Consider the following 26998-nt stretch of genomic DNA (forward strand, 5'->3'; position numbering starts at 1 on the left):
CAAGCAAAAAGATATTTGATGCACAAAAAAGAGTTCTGGGGGGAAAAAAATGTCGTTTCAATCTATACAGGCCCTACAAGACAAAAGAGAGTACTAGAAAAAAAAGAAAGACTGTAAATTTGAAGCCAGCACTCCTTTGTATTCACAGTAAGTAGGATGCTTTTAAAAATATGACTACAAAACAATACCTCTTTTATTTCAGGCCTGTTTCTATCCATTCCATGAAAAGGGGAATGGAAATAATGGAGTGTAACAATCATTAAATAAGAAAACCAAGAAAAGAGAGTTAAAAGAAATTAAAGAATTAAACAAAAAGCAGGTAAAATATCTTTATAGTCACATGAGGTAGGTAGTACTACACAAAAGATGAAACGTAGTTGCAGAAAGCAAATGGCTATTTGAGTAGTGGTGGGTCTTTCGTTTTCCTTTTCTTTTTGGTTTCTTTAGATATTTTGTATTATTTTCCAATTCTGTCTATCTCTGTCATCACTGAGTTCCTTCTTTCTACCCTTTCATTCATCTCCTCCTTTTTTACTAAATCCTGGTAGTGTTGTGATTACGGTGCAGGCTGCTAACCTCAAGGTCAGCAGTTCAAAACTACCAGTCATTCCATGGGAGAAAGATAAGGCTTTCTGCTTCAATAAAGAAATACAGCCTCAGAAATCCTATGCAGATGAGTCAGAACCGACTAGAAGGCACTTAACAACTCCACTGCACTTAACAACAACATCAACACACCTTCAATTAACCAATCCATGGCCCAACTCTACAGCTAAAATGAGCAAGGCTCAAAGTTTATAGTGTGCTATATGAATCGGGCTACGAACCTTAAGGTCAGCAGTTCGAAACTACCAGCTGCACCGCAGGAGAAAGATGAGGCTTTCTACTCCCGTAAAGATTTACACCCTCGGAAACCCTATACAGGGTCGCTATGGGTCGGAACTGACTCGATGGCACATAACAACAAAATGCGAAAAGTTAACTTTCAAGGCATGAATATTGATAACCAAGAATCTCGTTAGATGACACAGGAATGTAGATAACACAAATTCCCCTACTATTCCTAAATTACTTTCTCTAGATTTAGCTACGTATTCTAATACTTTCCACTAGATTTAAAGGCAAAAATAACACATATACAGGAAACAATCTAAGGGCTTTAGTACATATGTGTTTGCTGAATGTGTGTAAGCTCGTTTCTTATACAGCCAAAAGACTATCATACTTGGATATTTTCTCAGGTATATCTTGATACATTAACTAAAGGGCTATTCAAATTTTTGATACAGAAGTCCGTAATCTATGGTTCATGCACAAAACTACATTTCAATGTAATTTGTTTTCTTTAGTCCTGATTGTATTATTGTATGTATTTTTAAACACTCTCCTGAAGAAAGTATGACACCACATTGCTAAAGGCAATCTGGTACAAAGAATGTTGAAGAACTCCTGTCAGTTTTACATACTTATAAGAACATTTTGCAATAAAAATATATCAAAATGTATTCATTTGTTTTTACACATGTATAATAATGTTTAGAGTCCTGGTATGGTACTCTAGGATAGACACCAGATTGCTAACCACAAGGTCAGCAGTTCAAACCCACCAACTGCTCTTTGGAAACCCTACTCAAAGTCACTATGAGTCATAATCAACTGGATGACAGTTAACAACAACATAATAATGTTAATATTGAAACTGGATTATTTCAATTAGCCTAATCATCCTTTTCAATCTAGAAATTGCATTTCAGTTAAAGGTATAATGTAAATACTATGGCCCATGAATTATAATGTAGATGTCGATTTAAACTAAAATTCATAGTCCAAAAGGAAAATGTGGCTATTGAATTAAAGATACACCACTTACCAAAAAGTATTTTATATTTGCTATTACAGACATTTTCTCTATTTCCAATCATAATAAAAGAAGGTTTGTTGGGAACAGCAAAGTGTTCTGCAGCGTAAAGGAACCTTGGTGGCACAATGATTTAGCACTCAGCTGCTAACAGGTCAGCAACTTGAACCTACCAGTTACTCTACAATAGAAAGTGTGGCAATCTGCTTTTGTAAAATTTTGCAGTCTTAGAAACCCTATGGGGCAGTTCCACTCTTTCCTATAGGGTACTATGAGTTGGAATCAACTCAATGGTAGTAGTTTTCATTTTGTTGTTTTTTTGGTCTGTAGAATAAATCTAATATAACAGATAGCTAAGATTCTATCATGATTGTCACCTTTATTTAGTCTATAAAACTGGTTAAAAAAATTTTGCTTTCAGCAATTCAATTTAATAAAGTAGTGACATTAATGACAATGAACTGAACAAAGATTACACTAATTCAATTTCAGTATAAGAAATAGAGATATCACATGTTAAAAATACCCTATGAACAGGAGGGGAGGGCCATATATCATAAGCCTATCTTCCAGGGAGACTGTTGTTATTAAGTGCCATCAAGTCAGTTCTGACCCATAGTATAGGTTTTCCAAGGAGCAGCTGGTGAGCTTTGAACCACCGACCTTGCAGTTCAAATGGCTTTGCAGTCTGGTACGTTAATCCACAATGCCACGCCAGGACTTTTCCAGGGAGATTAAGTCAGTGTAAATGAGTTACAAATTTCTTGAATGTGACCTAGTCTCCAACTTGCTTGGTAGTCACAAAGAGATAGTATTTCATTAAGGCAGTTAAAGCATTCTTTAAATTTTCATCTATTTAATTTTGGTCAGATTTCAAATGTTAAACCAATGCTTTGGGCTTATCTAATTACTATAAATTGTGTCCATATGACAATAAATAAAAGAATAAAGTTCAATTTAATATTGCCTATCATTTTTTTGTGCTTGGATGTTAAGTAAAAAATCAAATTTGTAACAATTATTCCAGTCTTTAAAATCATATATAACATACACAAATGCATGTATAAGAACTATGGAAGAATATATGCCAAAAATGTGAGTAGTTATCTCTGAATGATAAAATATTATTTAACTTTCTTCCTTGTGAATTCCTATAATGAATATTTTCAAAATGAACATATATTGCATTTGTAATGAGAAAAAACACAATAAATGTTATGTGTCAGTGTTTGTATGGCTTGTATTTTATGTATCACTGCTTATGAGAATGTTTTCACTGTTGTTGTTGTTGTTGTAAGGTGCCATTTTCACTGTAAGTAATAGAAATGTCATATTAGAAATGATATTTATCTTCTCATATTACAGAAAGTACAGAGGTAAGCATGCTGAGCTGATTAATAAAGACCTTTGGGTTAACTTCTCTGCCCTCCATTAGGCTTTCCTTTTATGACTAGGAGTTGGCCATCTCATTTTGAGTCCAAAGCATACAGAAAGAGTGGTTTATCATTGTGCATTTTTTTCCCTCAGCACATCCTTAAATTGGCCAGAACTGGGATACAAGTTAAAATAGTATACAATTTAAAATGCAAAGCACAAAAATGAAATACAGTTCTTCCACAAGAGTAGAAATACCTACAACTGGACTGAGAATCTGGATTATGGCACAAGTGAGCAACATAAGCCTTCCAAATAATTGGAAATATGAAATTCTGAAGAAAAGAATGAGAGGACAGTTGGATGTTTGTTTAATGATTGATACACAGATGAATGGAAAAGAATAGAGAACCCAGAAATAAATCTATTCATTTATGGATATTCACCTAAGTCCAGATGTAATGGACTCAAAATGAATATAAGGAATAAGTACTTCTGGCAAGATGGCAGATTAGGCAGTGCAGTACACAGACCCTCTACAACAAAGACATGAAAGACCAATTGAGACAGACACGATGACAATCCTGAGTTTCAGAGGAAAGGATAAAAACGTGGAGTAAATGCGAACTAGGAGAAGAGCTGAATAAAAGGTTCAAGAGAGGAGGCAGGCAGGTGAACTGTCATCTGACCTGATGCAGTATGATCATCTTTAACTTTTGCAAGCATCATCTGATTGAAACAGTGGCCTGACTACAGTTATGGAAAATTAATTTTAACAAGGGCAAATTCCACTCAATGGGTAAGAAACAGTTTCTTTAATAAATGACGCTGACAAAATTCAATATACACTTGTAAAAAAAAATGCAACAGGACCCATATTTCATACCATGCACAAATATTAATTCAAATCAATCAGACATAATTGCTAAAACTAAATACAATAAAGTTCACATGTAGGAGAAAATTATGAGACGTAATTTTCCTTTTCTTTAAAAAGAAAAAGAAAAGCTAACAAACATAAGTACAAATGCAAGAATAGATGACAAACTAAATAATTGGGGCCTCAGAAATAAACATTTACTAGATAATTACATGTCTATGGAGGAGAATATTGAAAGTGCCATGGGCTGCCAAAAGAACAAACAGATCTGTGTTGGAAGAAGTACAGCCAGAGTGTTCCTTGGAGGCCAGGATGGCCAAACTTTGTTTCTCATACTTCAGACATATTGTCAGGTGGGACCAGTCACTGGAGAGGGATATCATGTTTGGTAAGGTTGAGGATCAGAGAAAAAGAGGAAGACCCCCAGAGCAATGGATTGGCAAAGTAGAAGCATCAATGGGCTCAAACGTGGCAACAATTGGTTGGCCCAGGACCGGGTGTGTTTTGTTCTGTTGTGCATAGGGTCGCAATGAGTCGTACCAACTTGATGGCACCTAACAACAACAAGATAATTACTAACTAGATAATAGCTGTTGCTAAGTGCTGTCGAGTTGTTTCCAACTCATAGCAAACACGTATAGGGTAGATGAGGAGCAGCTGGTGGGTTTGAACCACCAACCTTGCAGTTCATGGTCCAGTGCTTATCCTAGAGCACCACACCAGTATAAGTGTTGTTGTTGTGAAGTGCCGTAGAGTCAGTTCCAACCCATAGCGACCCCGTATAGGGTTTCCGAGGAGCAGCTGGTGAGCTTGAACTGCCGACCTTGCAGTTCAAATGGCTTTGCAGTCTGATGCATTAACCCACAGAGCCACACCAGGACTCCCACCGGTTTAACAGGCATGTATTAATTTGAGTGAAATGAAAGGCAACGTACTATAAGGGGATTATCAGCACAACATCACTAAAGAAAAGGATGCAATGGAGACGCACAAGAGTTTAAAGGTAACAAAGGTAAACACTATTACATACAGAGCCCTGGTAGCATAGTGGTTATGAATCGGGCTGCAAATCACAAGGTCAGCAGTTTGAAACTACCAGCTGTTCCCTGCTCCCATAAAGAATTACAGCCTTGGAAACCCTGTACAGGGTCACTATGAATCGGAACCAACTCCACGACACACAACAACAACAACAGAGCCCTGAAAAAAAATTAAACATTATGCTCATCAGAAGATTTCATCCAAAGTTTAAAAGACAACCAGTAGATCTGGGGAGAAAATTTTTGGAAATGGTAAATCTTATTATTTTAATTTCTAAAATATATCAAAAAGTCAACAATGCAACAACTCAATAACAAAAAGACAACAGCAATTAAAAAATGGGCAAAGGATATAAACAAACACTTCACTAAAGACAACATTCAAGCAGACAAACACATAAAAAAAACGCTCAAGTTCATTAGCCAATGTTGTTGTTATTAAGTGTGATCAAGTCGATTCCAACTCATAATGACCCTGTTTAGAGTTTCTGAGGAGTGTCTGGTGGTTTGGAACCAGTGACCGTGAGCTTAGTAGTCCAGTTCTTATCTTACACATTGGCCATTAGAGATATGCAAATCAAAACTACAATGAAATATCATCTCATCCTGGCTAAAATGACATTGATAAAAATAAAAACTAGAAACATATAACAACAAATGTTGGCAAGGATGGGGGACAATTACAATCCTTGCATTCTAGTGGGACTGTAAAATGTAATATCCACTATAGCAAACAGTATGACAATTCCTCAAAAAGTTATAAATAGAAACACCTCATAGAGACCTAATAGACAAGACACTGACATATACACACACCTTGGTTCACTGCAGAGTTATTCACAATAGCAAAAAGAGAGAAAGAGATTAAGTGCTCCTCAGTGGATGAATGGATAAGCAAAATGTGGTACAGTCAATGGAATACTACACAAATAACATATTATAACGTGGGTAGATCTGGAGGACATAATTCTAAGTGAAATTAGCCAATCACATAAGAGCAAATAAATGATTCCACTTTTTAAAAAGAAGAGAGAGAGAAACCAATGTTTGTTGGTGGTTATTAGTGATAGGGGTGATGGTGGAGAATCACTCTCTAGATTGTAGATACTTGCTATTTTTGGTGACAGGAAAAGTAGCACAGAATGTGGATGTACACAGAAGAAAAGAATCTATATGTGCACACATACACACACACACAGAGAGAAAGAGAGAGTAATGCGCTGGACTGCAAAGTCGGTTTGAACTTTAAGATTGGTTATTCAAGCCCACCAGCCGCTCCTTGGAAACCCTATACAGGGTGCCTATGAGTCAGAACTGACTCAATGGTACTTAACAACAACATATACTTACACAGAAAGAGAAAGAGAGTCCCACTGTAGAATAAGTACTTGACCTCCAGGCTGGCAGCTCAAACTTACCACCCACTCCTCGGAAACCCTATACAGGGTCACTATGAGTCAGAACTCATTCGACGGCACTTAACAACAATATATATATACAGTTAGAGATACTTCTCAGACATAACCAAACATTTTATGAAAATTGTTTTCTAAGTTTGAAGGTCAGAACCTTAGTCTCATGGGACAACTCAATCTAATTGGTGTCACAAAATTCATGTTCTGAATCTTAGTGAGGTGAGTAGCACTTGGGGTCTTAAAAGCTTGTTGTGAGCAGTCACCTAAGATACAACTATTAGTCTCTACACATTAGGAACAAAAGAGGAAGAAGAAAACCAAAATCTCAGACAAGAAGTTAGTTTACAGGGCTAACAGCCGACACAAGTCACAGTCTCACTTACCTTGAGATCAGAAATACTAGATGGTTACCACTACAGACCAGTCTTACCAGGGCAATAATAGATGTGCCTTGGTAAAATGAGAGAAAAAGTGTGGAAAAGAACTCAAATTCTTAAGATGTCCAGATTTACGGAAACAATTGAGACTACAGGACTCCCTGCAATTGCCCTGAAATACTCTTTAAACCCTTAACTGAAACCATCCTCTGAGGTCACCTTTTAGTAATATGACAGATTGGCACAACAAATAAAGGATATCACCGGTGACTATTATTGTTGTTGTTAAGTGTTGAGTTCAGTTCTGACTCTGTCTAGGATTTCTGAGGCTTTAAATCTTCAGCCTCGCTGAGAGCATAAAGCCTCATCTTTCCCCAGTGGAGCATCTAGTGGGCTTGAATCACGGACCTTGTGGTTCACAGTTCAATGCTTATCCTTATGCTATTGAGTCAGTTCTGAATCATAGCAACCCTGCATAGGGTTTCTGTGGACCAACTGGTGATCTTGAACCATCGACCTTATGGTCAAACCAACCTTATAGTCAAACCGACCTGACAGTCCAGCATATTAGCCCACAGCACTATACCAGAACTCCATCTTTGACGATGGTAGTAGTGGTGTGTGGAGTTGGTTCCCACTCATAGCAACCCTACATAGGGTTTCCAAGGCTGTAAAACTTTACCAGAGCAGAAAGTCTCATCTTTCTCTCATGGAACAGCTGGTAGTTTCGAACAGCTTAATGGGGCAATGAAACTACAGTACTGGAAATGGAACAGCCAGAATATAATTAAAGAGAATATTAGAGAATGTTCACACACTGTGGAAGATGTAACTAATGTCACTAAACAATTTATGTAAATTGTCAAATGGAAAACTGACTGCGTAAAGTTTCACTGAACACACATGCACACAAAAGAATGAAGGACATAAGAATGATACACCAATTTGTTATTACTCTGCATGCTTGTCTCTACGCTAACCTCACAAATCAATTCCAACTCACAGTGACCCTATATGACAAAACAGAATTGCTCCATAGGACTTCCAAGGTTGTAAATCTTTTTCCTTTTTTTCAAGTTCTTATTGTTAATTGAGTGAAAAGTATCACTGTTGCTACTGTTAGATGCCGTCGAGTCGGTTCCAACTCATAGTGGCCGTATCTATGGACAACAGAATGAAAAATTGCCCAGTCCTGTGCCATCCTCAAAATTAGGGATGTTTCTGAGCCCATTGTTGCTGCCCCGTTGGGATCTTCAATCCATTTTGTTGAGAGTGTCCTCTTTTTCATTGACCCTCCATATTACTAAGCATATTGTCCTTCTCCAGGGACTGAGCACTCCTCACAGCATGTCCAAAGTATGTGAAACGAAGTCTTACCATGCTCCCATCTAGGGAGCATTCTGGCTGTTTGTTCTTCTTCCAATACAGATTTGTTTGTTCTTCAGACAGTCCGTGGTACTTTCCATATTCATTTCCAATACCATAATTCATATGCATCAATTCTTCTATAGTCTTTCTTATTCATTGCCTAATTTTCACATGCAAATGAGGCAACTGAAAATACCATGGTTTGGGTGGGCCCACTTACTCCTCAATCTGACACTTTTGCTCTTTAACACATATACAAAGGTCTTGCACAGCAGATTTGCCTAATGCAATATGTCTTTTGATTTCTTGACTGCTTCTTCCATGACTGTTGATTGTGAATCCAAACAAAATGAAATCTTTGACAAATTCAATCTTTTCCTCACTTAACATGATGTTATTTATTGGTTCAGTGGTGAGGAGTTTTATTTTCTGTATATTGAGGTAAATGCATATTGAAGCTTGTAGTCTTTGTCTTCATCAGTAAATATTTTAAATCCTCTTCACTTCCAACAAGCAAGGTTGCTTCATCTGCATATCACTGGTTGTTAATGAGTCTTCCACCAATCCTGATGCCTTGTTCTTCATGTAATCCAGTTTCTGAGATTATTTGCTCAGCATACAGATTGAATAAGTATGGTAAAAGGATGCAACCCTGGCACACATGTTTCCTGATTTTAAATCATTCAGTATCACCTTGTTCTGTTTGAATGACTGCCTCTTGGTCTATGTATCAGTTGCTCATGAGCACAATTAAGTGTCCTGGAATACTCATTCTTCACAATGTTATCTATCGTTTGCCATGATCTACACAGTCGAAAGTCTTTGCATAGTCTATAATAATGCGCAAGTACACATCTTTCTGGAGTCCTGGTGTGGCGCTGTAGGTTAATGTGCCAGACTGCAAAGCTGTTTGAACGGCAAGGTTGGCAGCTCAAGCTCACCAGCTGCTCCTCGGAAACCCTACACAGGGTCGTTATGGGTCGGAACCGACTAGATGGCACTTAGCAACAACAACAACATACATCTGTCTGGAGTCTTTCTTGGTGTGGTGGTGTGGATTAATGCCATGGACTGCAAAGTCTGTTTGAACCACAAGATCAGTGGTTCAAGGTCACTAGTCACTCCTCAGGGCCCCAATGGATCGGAATTGACACAACAGCACTTAACAACAACAACAACATACAGCTTTCTGGTAGTCTCTGCTTTTAGCCAAGGTCCATCTGACATCAACAATGATATTCCAAGTTCACGCCCTTTTCTGAATCTGTCTTCAATTCCTGGTAGCTCCCTGTCGATATGCTGCTGCAACTGATACTGAATTATCTTCAGCAAAATTTTATCTGCATGTGTATTAATGATATTGTGCCATGATTTTCACATTCCACTGGGTCATCTTTCTTTGGAATGTACACAAATCTGGATATTTTTAAATCAGCCAATCAGTTATCTTTCAAATTACTTGACAGAAATGAGTGAAAACAGAGCTGTATCAGTTTTTTTTTTGTTGTTGTTGTTGTTTTTCAAACATTTCAATTTGTATTCTATCAATTCCTGAAGCCTTGTTTTTCCACCAATGCCTTCAGTGCAGGTTGGACTTCTTCCTTCAATACCATTGGTTCTTGATCATGTGGTACTGTGTCACTAGAGTTCCTCATTAGATGTTAGGGCTTAGATATGTATTTGGAACTCATCTGAGTGTGAGGAGACTAAGTCACTTACACTGACTACAAGCTCCATTTTCATGCATAAAATGAGGTGGATAAACTAGATATTTTAGCTCTAAAAATAATGTCCTATGAAATTTGTTTTCTACTAGGTTTTCGGAGTCCTGGTGTGGCACTGTGGGTTAATGCACTGGACTACTAAGTTGGTTTGAACCACCAGGTCTTTAGTTCGAACTCGCCAGCTGTTCCTTGGAAACCCTATAAAGGGTCCCTATGAGTAGGAACCACTTGACTGCATGCAACAACTAGGTTTTCAGTTTTAAGGGAGAGATCAGGAACCCTGGTAAAGCACTTAGTGGTTAAGCAGTCCCATTCTGCAGGAGAAATGTGTTGCAGTTAGCTGTCATAAAGATTTTCAGCCTTGGAAACCCTATGGGGAAATTCTACTCTATCCTACAGGGTCCACTATGAGTTGGAATCAATCACTCAGCTGCAGTGGGCTTGATTTGGTTTTGAGGTTAAGGGTGAAATCTATTACCAGTGAAACAATAGAGCTCCATGAAAACTCAGAATTTCTAAATCCAGCACAGTTCCCCTGGCCTTAAGGCAGATAGGGTAGAAACAAGCCTCACAGACACAGCTCCCCCCCCCCCCCCCTCAGGGGAGATAAAACAGACACAAGCCTCACAGATGGTGTTTATTGTGTGATTATGAACCCATAGGCATTTCTTAAAGTAGTTAACTATATACCTCAAAGACCCTGGCACCAATGTGACTGATTTGCAGCCTTGTTAGTCGGCCTATGTAAATTGATATTTTTGTTATTCCACCTATGTAAACTGATTTGTAGCATTGTTGCCCTGATCTTGTTAACTGTTGTCTAGTCTCCCATGTTGGGTAAGGTGGAGGGTCAGAGAAAAAGAGGAAGACCCCCAACGAGATGGATCAGCCAGGTGGCATCATTGATGGTATCAAGTGTGGCAGCGGTAGCGAGTTTGGCCCGGGATCGGACATTGTTTCGTTCTGCTGTGCATGGGGTCGCTATGAGTCGGTTCCGCCTCGATGGCACCTGACAACAACAACAATAAGTCTCCCTATTAGCAAACTAACTTGCTACTTTTGCTTCTATACTCCCTGCTTCAGCAAATTCCTTTAGATAAGCCCATAGATCCTGAGGCAGGAATTTAGTATATATAAACTAGCAGTCATCTCCCTGCGACAAGGCTGATTTAGGAGAAGCTATTGTCTCCCTGCCGTCTGGCTATAGCTGTGTGATGTGCCACTAAAATTCTCTAAACTGGACATTGTAGTAGTCATCATCCTTCTTTGGGACTTGAACCCGTAACACCAGTCACCAAATAGTACTTGGTATTGAGCACAGTACCTGGTATGTTATTGCTGTTGAGTCCACTCCAACTCACTGAGACCTTATATAAAGTTTCCAAAGTGCAGCTTGTGTGGGTTTGAACCGCCAACCATGTGGTTAGCAATCTAGTGATTATCTTCAGCACCACACCAGGACGCCTGACTTGTAGATGCCTCCAAATTATTTGTTACGTGGAAAACTTTTTAAAAAATATAATCCTGAACTAGAAATCTAGAAATTTCTATTACTAATCTTCCGGGTTTTTTCACAAAATGAAAATGGACTTGTATATATTGCTATTAAACTCTTCACGAATTTTGCTACGCAATCGTATCTTTTCTCTGGTCACTATTACCCTGCGAGGTTGGCCATAGAACCGTATGTGACATGGAACGTCAGTGTTTTCCCCTCCATTTACGTCTGCAGGTTCCAAAACACCATAGGATAGCTTTCTAAAGTCACCTGCTGCGAAACCCGCCCTGCGGCCACACCCAAACCGGAAACGAGGATGACTCTGGGATTGAAGGGAAAGCGTGGCCAGCTTCGGCGCCCCCCCGGAACCGCCCCTTCAAATGACGTCACTGTCTGCCCTTTGACCCTCCCTACAATCCCTCCCCTTTCTCTGCCTTCCCAGTAGCCAGCGGTGGCGATTGTTGTGGCTGGAGTCTAAGCTAGCAATGGAAGAATCTGAGCCGTTGGCCGCGCTTGAAGGGGCAGCGGCGTCCTGCTCGTCCTGGGGGGCCGGCAGGTGAGAGAACAGATCTGGGCCGACGAAGCGAGTGGTTGCCGGAAGGACCGGGGCTCGAGTTTCTGCGTCTGCCCCTCGGGCGGACCCGGAAGGCGCCAGAGGCCTCGGAGCTAAGCAGAGTGGCCCCGGGAGGCGAGGGGAAAGCGCGGGGTGGGTGTGGCGGCGTGGGCTCGGGCCCCTGGCAACTCCTGATTTTTGTCGGTAGAAAGTCCACTTCCCGCCGTTTTCCGCACTTTCTCAGTTCCGGTTGCTTGTGTGACACCTTTTTCGCGGTCACGGGACGTGAGGGGCTTCCAGAGTTCTGCTCTGGTCGCTGGGTGTAAGCTTCCCACCCCGAATGCCGAGCACCTTTTCATCTTTTCTCGGTAAAATGAAAGCTCCACTTTGAGACTTCCTCCTCTGAAACCCTCCTTTGGAATCTGTAACCAGAGGGAATCTGGTAATAATCTGTGGCATTCTGAGGCCTCTGTTGTCTTTAGAGAAAAAAATATATTACTTAACCCATTCTCCTTTCCCTGTCCCTGAGGTTCTACTTCTCTTCTCTACCTACATAAATGAGGGTTGTGGGCCAGGAAACTTGTTAGTGCTAGGACCTTACTAATATCTTCGTAGTTGTACACAGGGCAAACTTTATTTTCAGTAGACTGAAAATTAATAAAGCAGTTAATTATATCCCGTCCACTACCAAAAAATAATATAGCAAGGGTAGAAATAATGGATATATATATTATTGTCCTCTAGAATGAGACTGGAGTCCTGCTGCGGGTTAACGCGCTGGACTGCAAGGTCGGTTTGCATCACGGGGTCAACAACCAGCAGCTCAGAAACCCTATACAGGGTCGCTATTAGTCAGACAGACTCAACGGCACTGAAAAACAACAAGAATGAGAATATCCATAAGCCTGGAACTTTTCACCTACTTCAGAGTGAAAGGATGCTTTGCCAAAAAACAAAACCAAACGTGTTGCCAGTGGAGTGAGTTCGAACTCATACCAACCCCTTGTGTTAGAGTAAAACTGAACTTCATAGGGTTTTCTTGGCTGTAATGTCTAGGGAAGCAGATCCACAGACCTTTTTTCTAAGATTGTTGTTAAGTGCTGTCTGTCGTAGAGTTGGTTCCAACCCATAGCCACCCTGTATAGGACTTCCTAGGAGCGGCTGGTGAGTTTGAACTGCTGACCGTGAAGTTCAGTGCATTAACTCTCAGCGCCACACCAGGATAACCTTTAGATTAGTTTAGTAGCCAAGGGCAAGCCACTCCAAGGACCTGAAATGCTTTTGTTGTTAAGAGCCATCAAGCCTGTTTCAACTCATGTATTGGGTTTCCTAGTGAGTTTGAGCTGCCCACCTTGCAGTTCACTGCTTATCCTACAGTGCCCCACACTAAAAGGGATGTTTTTAGTACCATAGTATTTCCTGCTTTTGCCAACTCTGAAATTTCCTTAGGGGTCATTATGTAATATAAACAGCATTCCTTTTTATTAGATGAAGCATGATTTTTGCTTTTTGCTTTTTGGGAGTCCTGGTGTGGACCCCAAGGTCTGTTTGAACTGCTAAGTTGGAAGTTCAAACCCAGCAGCCATTCCTTGGAAACCTTATACAGGGGCACTGTGAGACTCAAACACTCGATGGCACTTAGCAACAACAGATCTTATTGGGACAGCACATCAAACATGCATGCCATCGGATTACAATATGGAAGACAACTAACTACATAATACTGGGCATTGTGGCCTAGGCAAGTTAACACATATTTGGGGCAGGGGGTGGGGCATAATTTAATCTATGTTAGTATTTACAATCTAGTTCATCTTTATAATAACAATCAGGAGCTTTGTAATAGTTATGACCATGGATTCGGTTCCAACTCATAGTGACCCTGCACAAGGTTTCAGAGGCTGCAAATCTTTACGGGAGTAGAAAGCCTCATCTTTCTCCCACGGAGCAGCTGGTAGTTTCGGAGCAGCTGGTAGTATCGAACTGCCGACTTGGGGTTAGCAGCCTGGTTTGTAACCGTTACACTACTAGAGCTCCTTATTTAGTAGCTGATATAATTTGATGATAACTAATGTTTGATACAATACATTTGTAAACATGTCATTTTAATGTTGATTTTAATCTCATTTATTTACAAATGGTTTTGCTTATTTGTGTATGCTAATTTTCAGGAAACTGGATTCTAAAACTGAATTGTGTGAATTCACATTGTTTTTGTTGCTGTTAAGTGCCATAGAGTCCTTCTGACTCATATATAGGGTTTCTAAGGTGCTGCTGTTGAGTTTCAACCTTGGATCTGTGGTCCAGACTGATGCTCCTCTCCCACTTCTAAAATCCGGTTATTGTATAGTTCTTTAGTGTTTCCTTTATGCCTACTATGAAAGGCAGTAGGCAGTACTTGGTAGTCAAGAGTTGGCTCCTGCTCTGTGACCCTTGATAAGTTATTAAAGTTAGACTCTCAGCCTCAGTTTATTTCCTTCTGTTCGGTGGAGATAATAATGGTATCTGTCCCATTAGGGTTTTTTTGTTTTTTTTTGAGATTTAACTGAGTAAATCTAAAATACTATTTGTTATACAATGTTTTTGTTTGTTGTTGTTACGTGCCTTTGAGTCAGTTTTCCAATTCATAGCAACCCTGTATACAGCAGAACAAAACACCACTCACTCCTGCGCCATCCTCACAATTGCAGCTACTGGGCCCACTGCTGCTGCCACTGTGCCAATCCATCATGTTGGGGATCTCCCTCTTTTTTGCTGTTCCTCCACTTTACCAAGCATGATGTCCTTCTCCAGAGATGGGTCCCTCTAAATACATGTTTGAAGTCTGAGAGATGAAGTACGTCCATCTTGGCTTCTGAGGAGCAATCTAGTTAGCCTTCTGGCAGTCCATTGTTGTTGTTTAGGGCCATCAAGTTGATTCCAAACCATTGCAGTTTTGTATAGGGTTTCCAAGGAGTAGTCCATAGTACCTTTAATATTCTTCTCCAGTATCATAACTCAAATATATTAACTCTTCTACAGTCTTCTTTATTCATTGTCCAACTTTCATATGCAGATGAGCTATTGAAAATATCATGGCTTGTGTCAAGTTTACTTTAGCCCTGTAGCTGAGATATTTGCTCTTCAACACTTTAAAAAGGTCTTGTGCACCTGATGCCAGTACATCATTTGAACTCTTGACTCATGCTCCCATGAGTGTTGATGGTAGATACAAGCAAAATGATGTTTTTGACAACTTTAACCTTTTCTCCATTTATCATGTTGTTATTTACACTTCCAAGTAAAATTTTTCTCAAGATAATTTAAAAATTACTGCAACAGTATATAAAAACAGGGAAACGCCAGAGTCTCAAGCTAGGTCAGACTAGGAGGTAGAACGAGAGATATCACTGCTGACATAAAATGGATCTCGGCTGAAAGCAGGAAAAAACAGTAAAATGTCTGTTGTTGCTATTGTTAGATTTCATTGAGTGGGTACAGACTCACAGTGATCCCACGGATAACAGAATGAAACACTGCCTGATCCTGTGCCAACTTCACAATTGTTGCAACACTTGACCCCATTGCTGCTGCCATCATGCCAATTTATCTCATTGGGGGTCTTCCTCTTTTTCTCCGACCCTGTACTTTACCAAGCATAATGTCCTCCAGCGAAAAGGTAAAGATGGATGTTTACCTGTGCTTTATTGCCTATGCACCTGTACATAGACCAAGAGGCAGTTGTTCAAACAGAACAAGGGAACATTGATGGTTTAAAATTAGGAAAGGTGTGTGTCAGGGTTGTACTCTTTTTCAACATACTTATTATGCTAAGTAAATACTCTGAGTAGCTGAACCATATGAAGAACCACATGGTATCAGAACTGGAGAAAGGCTCATTTACAACCTGAGAGATGCAGATGATACAATCTTGCTTGCTGAAAGAGAACTCAAAATACTTACTGATGAAGACCAAAGAACACAGCCTTTGGTAGGGCTGTGCCTCAATGTAAAGAATACAAAAATCTTTACCTCTAAACTAATAAATAACAACATGCTGAATCATGTCATCCTATCACTATCTTCTCCCACCTTTCACCAGACCCATCAGGAAAAGAGTGGTTTGATAAAAGCTACCAACACTAAGGCTTTAAAAGAGACACATTAAATAATTCACTACGTGAGAGAGACCATTCCTAAAACAATAATTGACTTTTAATAATAATAGCTAACATTGTGCTACCTGACCAATTGATTGGGAGAGATTCCTATTTGTGCCCATTCCAAAGAGAGGTAACCCATTGGAATGTAGAAATCCTAGGACAATATCATTACTATCACTCAATTGGGGGAGCTAGGTTATCTGACCCACAGCTAGAGCTGAGTGCTTTTAGGCTGAAGTGTGTTCTGTGAGCATTTATCAACAGCCCTGAAAGAGTTTGTAACACTGCCAGGACAGAGAGAGGCCTTTTTGAGGGTGTGGCTGAGGAGAAGGGTGTCCTGCAAGAGCTGTGCCCTGAACATTTCTGGCCTTGAATTGTAACCTGTTACCCTAATAAATGCCATGACTTAGTGTGGTGTCTTGAGTTCTGTGTGACCATTGCAATGAGTTATCTAACCCAGTAGAGGCCTAGATTGTTGGTGCCATATTTTTTGCATTCTCTTTAAAAAAGCAGTAATTTTAATAGAGGCTTGAATGATAAGGCATCAGCCATGCATCAGTGTGAAGGAAGAACATTGTAGGCAGAGGTAATGACAAGTACAAAACCTGAAGTGAGAGCAAGCTTGGCTTTCTGAAGAACAGCAGGTGGATTAGTGTGGTTGAAGAGTAGTGAGCAAGGGGAGAGAGTGGTAGGAGATGCTGTTGGAGAGAAAAGTTACGAAATATAACTTGTAGCCCTTTTAAGGATGGTCAGGTGTTTGAATTTTACTCTTAAGATTAAAATCCACTGAAGAGTTCTAAGGAGGGGAGTGACTACACTTATAAAAAGCATTGTAAAAGATTCGGGCTATTGTAATATGGAGAATAAACTTAAAAGTGGACAGCAGTTGTAGAAATAGGCTATTGAAGTTGTTGTTTAAGTTCTGACTCATAGGCACCTTGTATAGGGTTTCCAAGACTTGAAATCTTCACAGGAGTAACAAGTCTCATCTTTTTTGTGGGATCTTGAGTTGTTAAGTACCATTGAGACAGTTCCGACTCATACTGACCCGGTTTCTGAGGAGTGGCTTGTGAGCTTGAAACACCAACCTTGGAGTTCAAACTGACCTTACTGTTCAGCACATTAACCACAGCACGATACTAGGACTCCAGCTGGGATTTTGAAGTAGCTGGAATGAAATTTGATGGATTGGCCTAAGATTGTGGGAGTTTAAGTAGTGAGAAGTAGTGATCAGATTTGTGATGTATTGAGCTCTCTTTTGGAGGTAGAGCCAATAGAACTCACAGATTGAGAAAGCGAAGGACGGAGGTCAGCAAGAAGATACCTAGATATTTGGTCTTAGTAACTAAGCATATGGTGGAATAGGAAACTCAGTTGGGAAAGACGGGGGAGGAATAGGTTAAGCAGAGGGAATTTGGGTTCTATTTTAGTTTTTTGTTTGTGGTAGTGAGCCCTGTTAGTACAGTGTTTCAGCACTCAATTCTTAACCAAAATGTCAATCAGTTTTTAGAACCCATCATACAGGTTTCAGTCTAGGAAACTATGAGGCAGTTCTACTCTGACCTATAGAGTTGATACAAATTGGAATCAAATTATTGGCTGACAACTGTCCTAGTGATAACAATTAGAAATCAAAATACAGATACTGTTTTGGCACGTGCATAAATGTGGAAATCAGAGGTGAGATCAAATAGGGAGAAATAAGTTTAGTTACCATCATATGTTGTTGTTAAGGTTTATTGAGTGGGTTCCGTCTCATAGCGACCCTGTATAGGGTTTCCGAGGGGCAGCTGGTGAGTTTGAACTGCTGAACTTGTGGTTCACAGTCCAGTTCTGATCCTCCCATCACCACACCATGTCAGCATATGGATGACATTAAATTTCATGAGGCTGAATTAATATCTAGGGAGGCCATGTAGGATAGAGACTAATGAAAGGGCCCCAAGACATAGCTCATGAGGCACCCCACAAAATTGCTAAACTATAGATCCATGAGAATATATGTAGCAATGATAAAACAACACATGAGAATAAAACCACTAACCCAAATTCTCACCTTTCATGGTGGAAACTCAGGTTCATTCAGTTCCTGGTCAACATGCCTCATACACAACCACCACCTGGCGGTGGAGGCTTGCATGATACTATGATGCTGGATCCAGAACTATGGTGGCACCATGGGTTAAGTGTTGGGCTGCTAACTGAAAGGTCACCTGTTTGAACCTACCAGTTGCTCTGCTGGAGTTGAGGCAGTCTACTTTTGTAAAGATTTATAGTCTCGGAAACCCTAGGGAGCAGTTCTACTCTGTTGCGATAGGAGTTGGAAGCAACTTGACAGCAGTGGGTATGATGCCAGAGAGATTTCCGTGAAGCTTCCAGATTTCAGATGAACTAGAAAGAAAGGTCTGTGGTCTGTGTCTGAAACCCAGCCAATGAATACCCTAGGGTTCACAATGATTAGATCCCTAACCAATCATGGGGTGACTCAGGACAAGGCAATCTTTTGTTTTCTTGTGCATGGGGTCACTGTGAGTTGGGGCAGGCTCAATGTCAGCTAACAACAATAAGAACTGTCATTTAAAATACCTGCAAGACAGAATAATCAATGAATGTGCTTTCCACACTTTTTTTTTTTTAAATACAAGGAGGCCTTCAAAAAGTTCGTGGGATTAGAATAGTACCTGGGTCATAATTAAGTATTATTATAGTGATAGGAAATTTATTAATGTAATGTTTACCATAATATACTTTATATGTGTGTGTGTGTGTGTGTGTGTGTGTGTGTTAAAAAAAGTTTCATTAAAGGTAATGGAAATTTTCCAGGAACTTTTGAAGTTGTGTAGATAAGTGATAGACAATAAAATAAGTTTGTTTTGTAAAACTTCAGTAGCTGGTGATTCTGATCCCATGTAGAACAGACTTAGAATATATAATATTAATGTTTAATAATCATATTTGCTCTTCTTTGTTTGATTTCAGCACAAATGCAAGTTTGCCCATCATGACAACAGAATCTGTGGAGATCGATGATGCATTATACAGGTAAGAGCCTCATAGAAACAAATATATTTTACCCTTTCATTGTTACAAGTAAGGGAGTAGTCCATTTGAAGATACCATTAGACCTTTGAGTTACGTATATCCTAAGAATGTCTTTCAAGTTAAAATTAATAACGTTTTTTAACTGAAGCTTTAATATTTATAATTCTCAGTTTCTTTCGTTTTAAGTGGTATGGCTGAAAATTACTAGCCACTAAAAACGTACCTCTTAGTTTGGGACTTAAGTGCACTTATGTATAGCACATTATTGTACAGCACAGTAGTATAAAGGAAATGAGGACCACTGCTGGTGCTATAGGATAAACACTGGACTGCTGACCACAGGGTTGGTAGCTTAGCCACTCTGCAGAATGAGCTTCCTCCTCATTCTTACAAATCCCATACAGGGTCACTATGAGTCAGAACTGACTCGACAACATTTAATGAGAAGAACAGCTACAAGAGAAACAGTAAGGAAAAAGAACAGACATATCCAAAGAAAGCCTAAGATTTATGTGGGATACTATCATGATGATTAGCTTACATATGATTGGAATTCCAGAACAAAAAGAGACAAAAAAAATAAAAAACAGAAAATCATCCAAGAGTTGTTGGAAGAAAACTTTCTTAATATCGTGACGGGCAGGAAGTCATCCATTCAAGATGTTAAAATGAATTCCGAACAGGATAGACCACAAAAGAAAATCTCCAAGGCATTATTCTGCAGCACCTCAACAGTACTCCAGCACTAACCCTAGTCCTAACCAGAGTCCTAGGACTATCCTAGGACTCTTGGTGTAGCACTGTAGAATCAGCACTGGACTGCAAACCACAAAGTCGGCAGTTCAAACCTACCAGTTGCTTCTTGGAAACTTTACAAAGGATCACTCTGAGTGGGAACTAATTCGGTGGTACTCCTGGGGTGGCGCTGTGGGTTAATGGGCTGGACTGCAAAGTAGTTTGAACTGCAGGATCAGCGGTTCAAGCTCACCAGCTGCTCCTCAAACCCAATACAGGGTTGCTGTGGGTCGGAACTGCTTGATGGCACTTAACAACAACAGTCCTAGACTTGGCCCTAATTCTAACCTAACCTTTGCTCCTTATTCCCGCAAAAATATCCTTGAGCTATACAATTAAAATTTGTCTTCTGATGTATGTAATTATATGCTAATAAAACAGCCTGACAAAGAACCAAAATCAGCATCTTAACACAGCATCTCCAACAGTTAGAAAAACTAAATAAGCCTACAGTCAACAGAAGAAAAGATTGCAGTTGAAATAACTGCAACAGAAAAACTATTTTAAAAAAATCAAAGCTAGACGAAAGTAGTTCTTTTTAAAGGATTAATAAAATCAACAAACCACTGGTAAAGCTAAAGAAAAGATAGAGAAGATGCAAATAAAACGAATAAGAATAGAGAAGATGCAAATAAAACAAATAAGAAATTAAATCGGTGACTTTACAACAGAACCAGTGGAAATAAAATGAATAATAACAGTAATATGAACAACTGTTCAACAAATTTGAAAACTTAAAAATTGATCATGTCATTAAAAAGCTCAATTAAAAAACAAAGTCTGAGTCCAGTCGGCTTCACTGGCAAATCCTGCCAAACATTGAGAGAAGAGCTGACACTAATTCTGGTAATACTATTTCAGAATATAGAAAAAGATGGAATGCTCCTGAATTCATTTTATGAATTAAGCATAATCCTGACACCAAAACCAGACAAAGACATCACTAAAGAAGAAAATTGCACACCAATGCCCTTCATGAACATAGACACAAAAGTTCTCAGCAAAATCTTAGCCACTAGACCCCAACAACATACCAAAAACAAAATAACATCATGACAAATGGGATTCATATCAGTTATGCAAAGGAGCTCTGGTAGCGTAGTGGTTACGAATCGGGCTGCGAACCTCAAGGTCCGCAGTTCGAAACTACAAGCTGCTCAGTGGGAGAAAGATGAGGCGATCTGCTCCCATAAAGATTTACAGCCTCGGAAACCCTGTTCAGGGTCGCTATGGGTCGAAACCGACTCAACGGCACTTAACAACAACAACAACATGAAAAGATGGGTCAATATTAGAAAAAAAATCAGTGTAATCCACCACATAAATAAAACAAAGGCAAAAAAACCACATGACATATCAATCTGTAGGAAAGGCACTTGGCAAAATCCAGCAACCATTCCTGATAGAAATGCTCAACAGAACAGGAATAGAAAGGAAATGCCTCAACATAAAGGGCATATATGTAGGGGCTTCACAGAATTCATGGAAAAATTCTATTATCTTTTAATTCCATTTTTCAAAAACATTTTGAAGCCCTTCATATACAATACCTAGGGTCAACATTAGTCTCAATGGAGAAAGACTGAAAGAATTCCCCTTTATAAACAAAAAGGAACCAGATAAGGATGTGCTTTAGTACCTCTCTTACTCAGTTGTGTCACTGTAGGATAAGCACTGAACTCCTAACCGCAAAGTCAGTGGCTCAACCCACCAACTATTCCCTGAAAACCCTATGCAGGGTTGCTATGAGTTAGAATCAACTTGATGGCACTTAATGACAATTCAGTGTTGTGCTGGATGTCTTAGCTAGAACTATAAGGCAAGATAGGGAAATAAAAGCCATTCAAGTTGGAGTCCTGGTGTAGGATAAGTGTTGGACTACTGACCGCAAGATTAGTGGTTCACACCCACCAGCTGCTCCTTGGAGACCCTGTATGGATTCCCTATTAATCTCAATTGATTCGGCAGCACCTAACAATAAAACAACAATAGCAGATTGGCAAAGAAGAAATAAGACTGCAGATATTCACTTAAATGTCCTACGAGCATATTCTGCAAGCCAGCATCCTGCCCGCTCAATCCATGGGCCTAGAACCTGCAATTGCTCCATTTCTCCATGCCTTCGCCTTTGCTACTATCTCTGCTGTCTCCAATTTTCTATGTAGGATCCATGCTCCACTCATGCTATTCCTTCTTGATGGTATTGGAATCACCTGTTTCTAAAAAGTTCGGTACACATCTTCTGCGATTACAGTTGTGACGATCACAATTAATCCTGCTAACAACTGCTCACAATCGAATCATAAAAATCTTATCAGCATCATCCCCATCACCTTTCACCAGATCCATCTGAAGAAGAGGAAAACTATTTCATTGAGGATTTTACCTTACCCACCTCATGCTGAAACTAAGCACACTTATGCAAGCTTGTAAGGCAGCCACTTTGTGTCTTTATGACTCCCCATTTTTGATAGCCAGTGTCTAGGTCTAGATTGCCCATTCCTGTCAACCCAGTGTACTGAAGAAACAAGCTAGTTAATATGAAGAATCCTCTCATTCCAGTTAAAATTTTTAGTAACTGCATCTATAAGTAAAGGTCCGTCCAGTTCATCAAATTGATACATGTTAACTTGGGTGATGGGGGAGATAAATAAACCACATACACACAAAATTTTGAGTACTTTAGTAGTAGCTGATATGTAGTATCAGGTATGTGAATTCCAAATCCAGATTTATCATACATATATAAAAAAGCATGGAAAACTAGAGCTGAATGTTAAGCTTCAGGTATCTGGATTCCAGATCTGGATTTATCCTACATATTCTGTTCCCGCAAAGATTAACAGCCTCGGAAACCCTGTTCAGGGTCGCTATGGGTCGGAACCGACTCGATGGCAGTTAACAACAACAGTATAAAAAAAAGGTAGAAAACTAACAATCTTGCTTAAACTTGTTATACTTGATTATAAAAAATAGATCAGTAGTGTAAACTCTTAATCTGTAACTATCATTAAAGTTCTTTTGGTCATGTTTTTAATACAACAAATTACATCTCCTTGAAAAGAGAGCAAGTCATTGGCTACTTATATTCATTATTTTGTTATAATCACTGAAATTTTTTTTTTAATGGTCAATACTTTTCATTTTCCACTGTCTCATGCATATGAAGCAATTGAAAGTACCATAGCTTGAGTGAGGTGCACCTTAGTTCTCAAATGATGTCTTTGCTCTGTAACACCTTAAAAGAGGTCTTTTGGAGCAGATTTGCCTAATGTAATATGTCATTTGATTTCTTGACTGCTGCTTCCATGAAATCTTTGACAACTTCAATTTTTTTCTCCTTGTATCATGATGTTATTTATTGTTCTAGTTGTGAGGATTTTAATTTCTTTATGTGTAGATTTTAGTGCAATCCATAATGAAGACTGTAGTTTTTGATCTTCTAACATTAGTTCTTCAAATCCTGTTCATCGTCAATGAAAAAGGCTGTATCATCTGCCTATCACTAGTTGATAATGAATCTTCCTCCAAACATGATGCCACATTGTTCTTCACATAATCCAGTTTCTTGGATTATTTGAGTAGTGGTGAAAGGACACAACCCTAGTGCACACCTTTCCTGATTTTAACCATTCAGTGTCCCCTTGTTCTATTCAGATTACTGTCTTTTGGTTTATTTACAGGTTCCTCATGAGCATAGTTAAGTGTTCAGGAATACCTATTCTTCACAACAGTATCCCTAGTTATGATCCACAGTTGAATGCCTTTGTATAGTCAATAGACCACAAGTAAACATCTTTCTACTATTCTTTTAGCCAAGACCCATCTGCTGTCAGCTGTGATATCCCTGGTTCCATGTTCTCTTCTGAATTTGGCTTGAATTTCTGACAGTTCCCTGTCATTGTACTGCTGCAATCATTTTTAAATTGTGTTTAGCAAAATTTTCCTTGCATATATTACTGATGATGTTCATTGATTTTCACATTTTGTTGGGTCACCCGTATTAGGAATGGGCACAAATAGGATCTCTTACAATCTGATTGGGAGAGGCACCTACTTGGTGGTATTTCCAGTATTTCAGGTAGTAGGTCTAGCATATTGGCCTTTTGCACCTTCATGTGACTCCTGTGTATATTATTGGATCCCTTTTCTTTTTCACTTCCTCCCATTTCTAAGTTAAATACTACATCTACTCAGTAGATGCCTTAGTATCATCTGAGATTTCCTAATTGTTATCATCCAAAATGAATTAATTCTTTGAATATTTTCAGCTTCTATCTAAACCTCTTAATTCCATTCTCTACATTAGTGTTTCTCATTTGAATTATTATAATATTCTCTTCTCTGACTTTCTTAAAGTTACTCTTATCTTTATATTATATGAATATTTAATGACCATAATGTGTATAAATTAGAAATCTAAGAATGTTGTTACATGTCTTTAAATGAGCTCCCACTCATAGTGACTCTGTACACAGCAGCATGAAACATTGTCTGGTCCTGTGCCATTCTCATAATTAATATGTTTGAGCCCATTGTTGTAGCCACTGTGTCAGTCCGTCTCTTTTGGGTGTCCCCCTTTTCTAATGACCTTCTACTTTACCAAGCAGGATGTCCTTTTCAAGGGACTTGATAGCTCCTGATAACATGCCCAAAGTCCATGAAATTAAATCTTGCCATTCTCCCCTCTGAGGGCATTCTAGCTCTTACTTCTTCCTATACACACTTGTAGCAGTCCATAGTACTTACCATATTCTTTGCCAACACCATAATTTAAATGCATCATGGTCCCAGGGTCCTCTGCTTCTGGATTACAAAATCAACCACTCCCCTCCTTTTGTTACAAAAACGTCTACCTTTATATTTCTAAGCCTCACAGTCAGTCCTGATAACAAGTATTCACCATTGTACCACATGAGTGCTATCTACATCTCATTTCATCAGCCCCGCCCAGACAGAGTGGATACTACTCAGTGGAGATTGTACCTTTCTTTCTCCGCGCCCTCTGGATCTAGGCTCACTCTTCAAAGCTTGTAAGCCAATCACTTCTTGCTTTTGTAGCTCTCCCACCACCCCCTACCCCCCCATTTTGGGTAGCCAAGGTCCAAGTTGCCTATCCCTATGTACTCTGTGTATTGAGGGGGTAGGAATGATCCTCGCTGTAAAGACTTGTTCCCTCTTTTGAGCTACTGAATCCATAGGTGTAGGTCAAGTTCATCAAATTGTATCAGATTACTCTTTTTTTCCTCTTCTTCTAGTTGAGCTCTGATCATGCAGCCATTGAAACCAGGTCAAGTGGGAATTATTTTCATAAGCCTTTTTGCCACTTATGTATCTCCTTTGATGAAACATCCTTATGAATCTTTTGCTCTTCCTCTCCATTTTTTTTTGTTGTTGTTGTTAGGTTGTGTTATTGTAAATGCTCTTATCTGTATTTAAGCTCTTTTCTGGTTATAGTTGCAAGTGTTTTCTTCTAGTGTCCTACTTGAAATACCTTTACAAATTTCAGAGATACTAAGATGTTTCAGATACTATCTTTTTGATATTTTTTGGTCTTTGATCCACTTCCTAGTAAATTTTTACATGTGATTAAGGGTCAAAGTTCATTATATTTTTAATATCTCTCCAATTAGTCGGGCATCAATTTGTTGAAGATTATCTGTTTTGTATTAAATTGCCCAGATACCTTTGAAAAAATTCAGTTGACTATTTGTTGTTGTTAAGTGCCATTGAGTCGGTTCCAACCCCTGGGGACCCTATGTAGGGTTTCCGAAGGGCAGTTGGTAAGCTTGATCCACTGACCTTGCAGTTCAAACCGACTTTGCAGTCCTTGGCATTAACCCACAGTGCCACATAACTGTGGTTTAATTTATAGAATTTTCTATTTCATTGATTTATAACAGTATCATTTTGTTTTGATTCCTCTAACAGTATCGTAAGTCTTGAAAGCTGGTGGTGTACTTTTTCAAGTTTTAATTATCTTTTGCACAGTTGTTTTGGCTATTTTTAAAACCCATTGTTATCGTGTCAATCCCAATTCCTAACAACCCTATACACAGTAGACGTCCCTCTAGGGTTTCCAAGGCTGTGACTTTACAGGAGCAGACAGCCTCCTTTTTTTCCTGAAGAGCTACTGATGCGTTTGAACTGTGAGCCTAGTGATTAGTATCCCAGTGCTTACTATATTACTATAGCCCAGTGCGCCTATCAGTTGTCAAAATAAAAAGCAAAAGCCGAGTGAAATTTAGATTGAGATTGTGTTCAATCTGTAGTTCCTTTTGGGGAACTGATATTTTAATAGTATTGAATCTTAAAATCCATTGATAATATTGATCTTAAGATAGATAGTGGAGCCTGAGGGAACCAGCATTCACCGAGGCCCCTCTGGCAAGAGCACCAAGGAGCCAGCCAGCCGTTTCCACAGCAGAGAAGACTTTAAGAACTGTTTAACCCTTAGAGAACTGGTTAAACTCCAGAGACTTTCTGCTGCTTTGCTTGTTGGGCATGGGGAATGGGGAGTTAACAGATGTTACAGACTTTGCAATCGTTCATGAACCATCGTATGTTTTATTGCCTGTTAACATTCTCAGAAGCTAGGCAAATCATTGCGGTGCCTGGCCCTTAAACGTGCCACGTGTCTTTGCTCTTAGGTCAAGAATCACTGCACTAATAGGAATTGTTACCTTTTTTTGCCCTGCCCACCATGTGAATCAACTGTCTAGGGATATTAGTCTCGCTCACACGATCCAAGAGTAAATAGATAAAGGTTTACAATACAGACTAAATGCTTTAGAGAAAGGAAGATTGCCGAAGGGAAATAAGATTCAATATAACCAGTTTACACTCTCAGCTAAGGTTATTCACTGTATAAGTAGATTTGTGTTATTTTTTCAGTAAACCAGAATTTGATTGGAACTTAATTCAACAGCATT

At 39.3% G+C, this 26998-nt stretch overlaps 1 protein-coding gene across 1 annotated transcript in view; it reads left to right on the forward strand.

Moving 5' to 3' along the window:
- The first annotated feature begins 12009 nt into the window (after positions 1-12009).
- Positions 12010-26998, forward strand: part of UBA6 (ubiquitin-like modifier activating enzyme 6) — a 144894-nt gene continuing 129905 nt past the window's right edge. The window contains exons 1-2 of the mRNA XM_006874816.1: positions 12010-12090; positions 19209-19271. Coding sequence (XP_006874878.1) covers positions 12020-12090; positions 19209-19271 — 134 coding nt within the window. The 5' untranslated portion in view covers positions 12010-12019. The remainder of the gene's footprint in view (positions 12091-19208; positions 19272-26998) is intronic.

This window comes from Chrysochloris asiatica, unplaced genomic scaffold, assembly GCF_000296735.1.
Source record: "Chrysochloris asiatica unplaced genomic scaffold, ChrAsi1.0 scaffold00303, whole genome shotgun sequence".
Taxonomy (NCBI): domain Eukaryota; kingdom Metazoa; phylum Chordata; class Mammalia; order Afrosoricida; family Chrysochloridae; genus Chrysochloris; species Chrysochloris asiatica.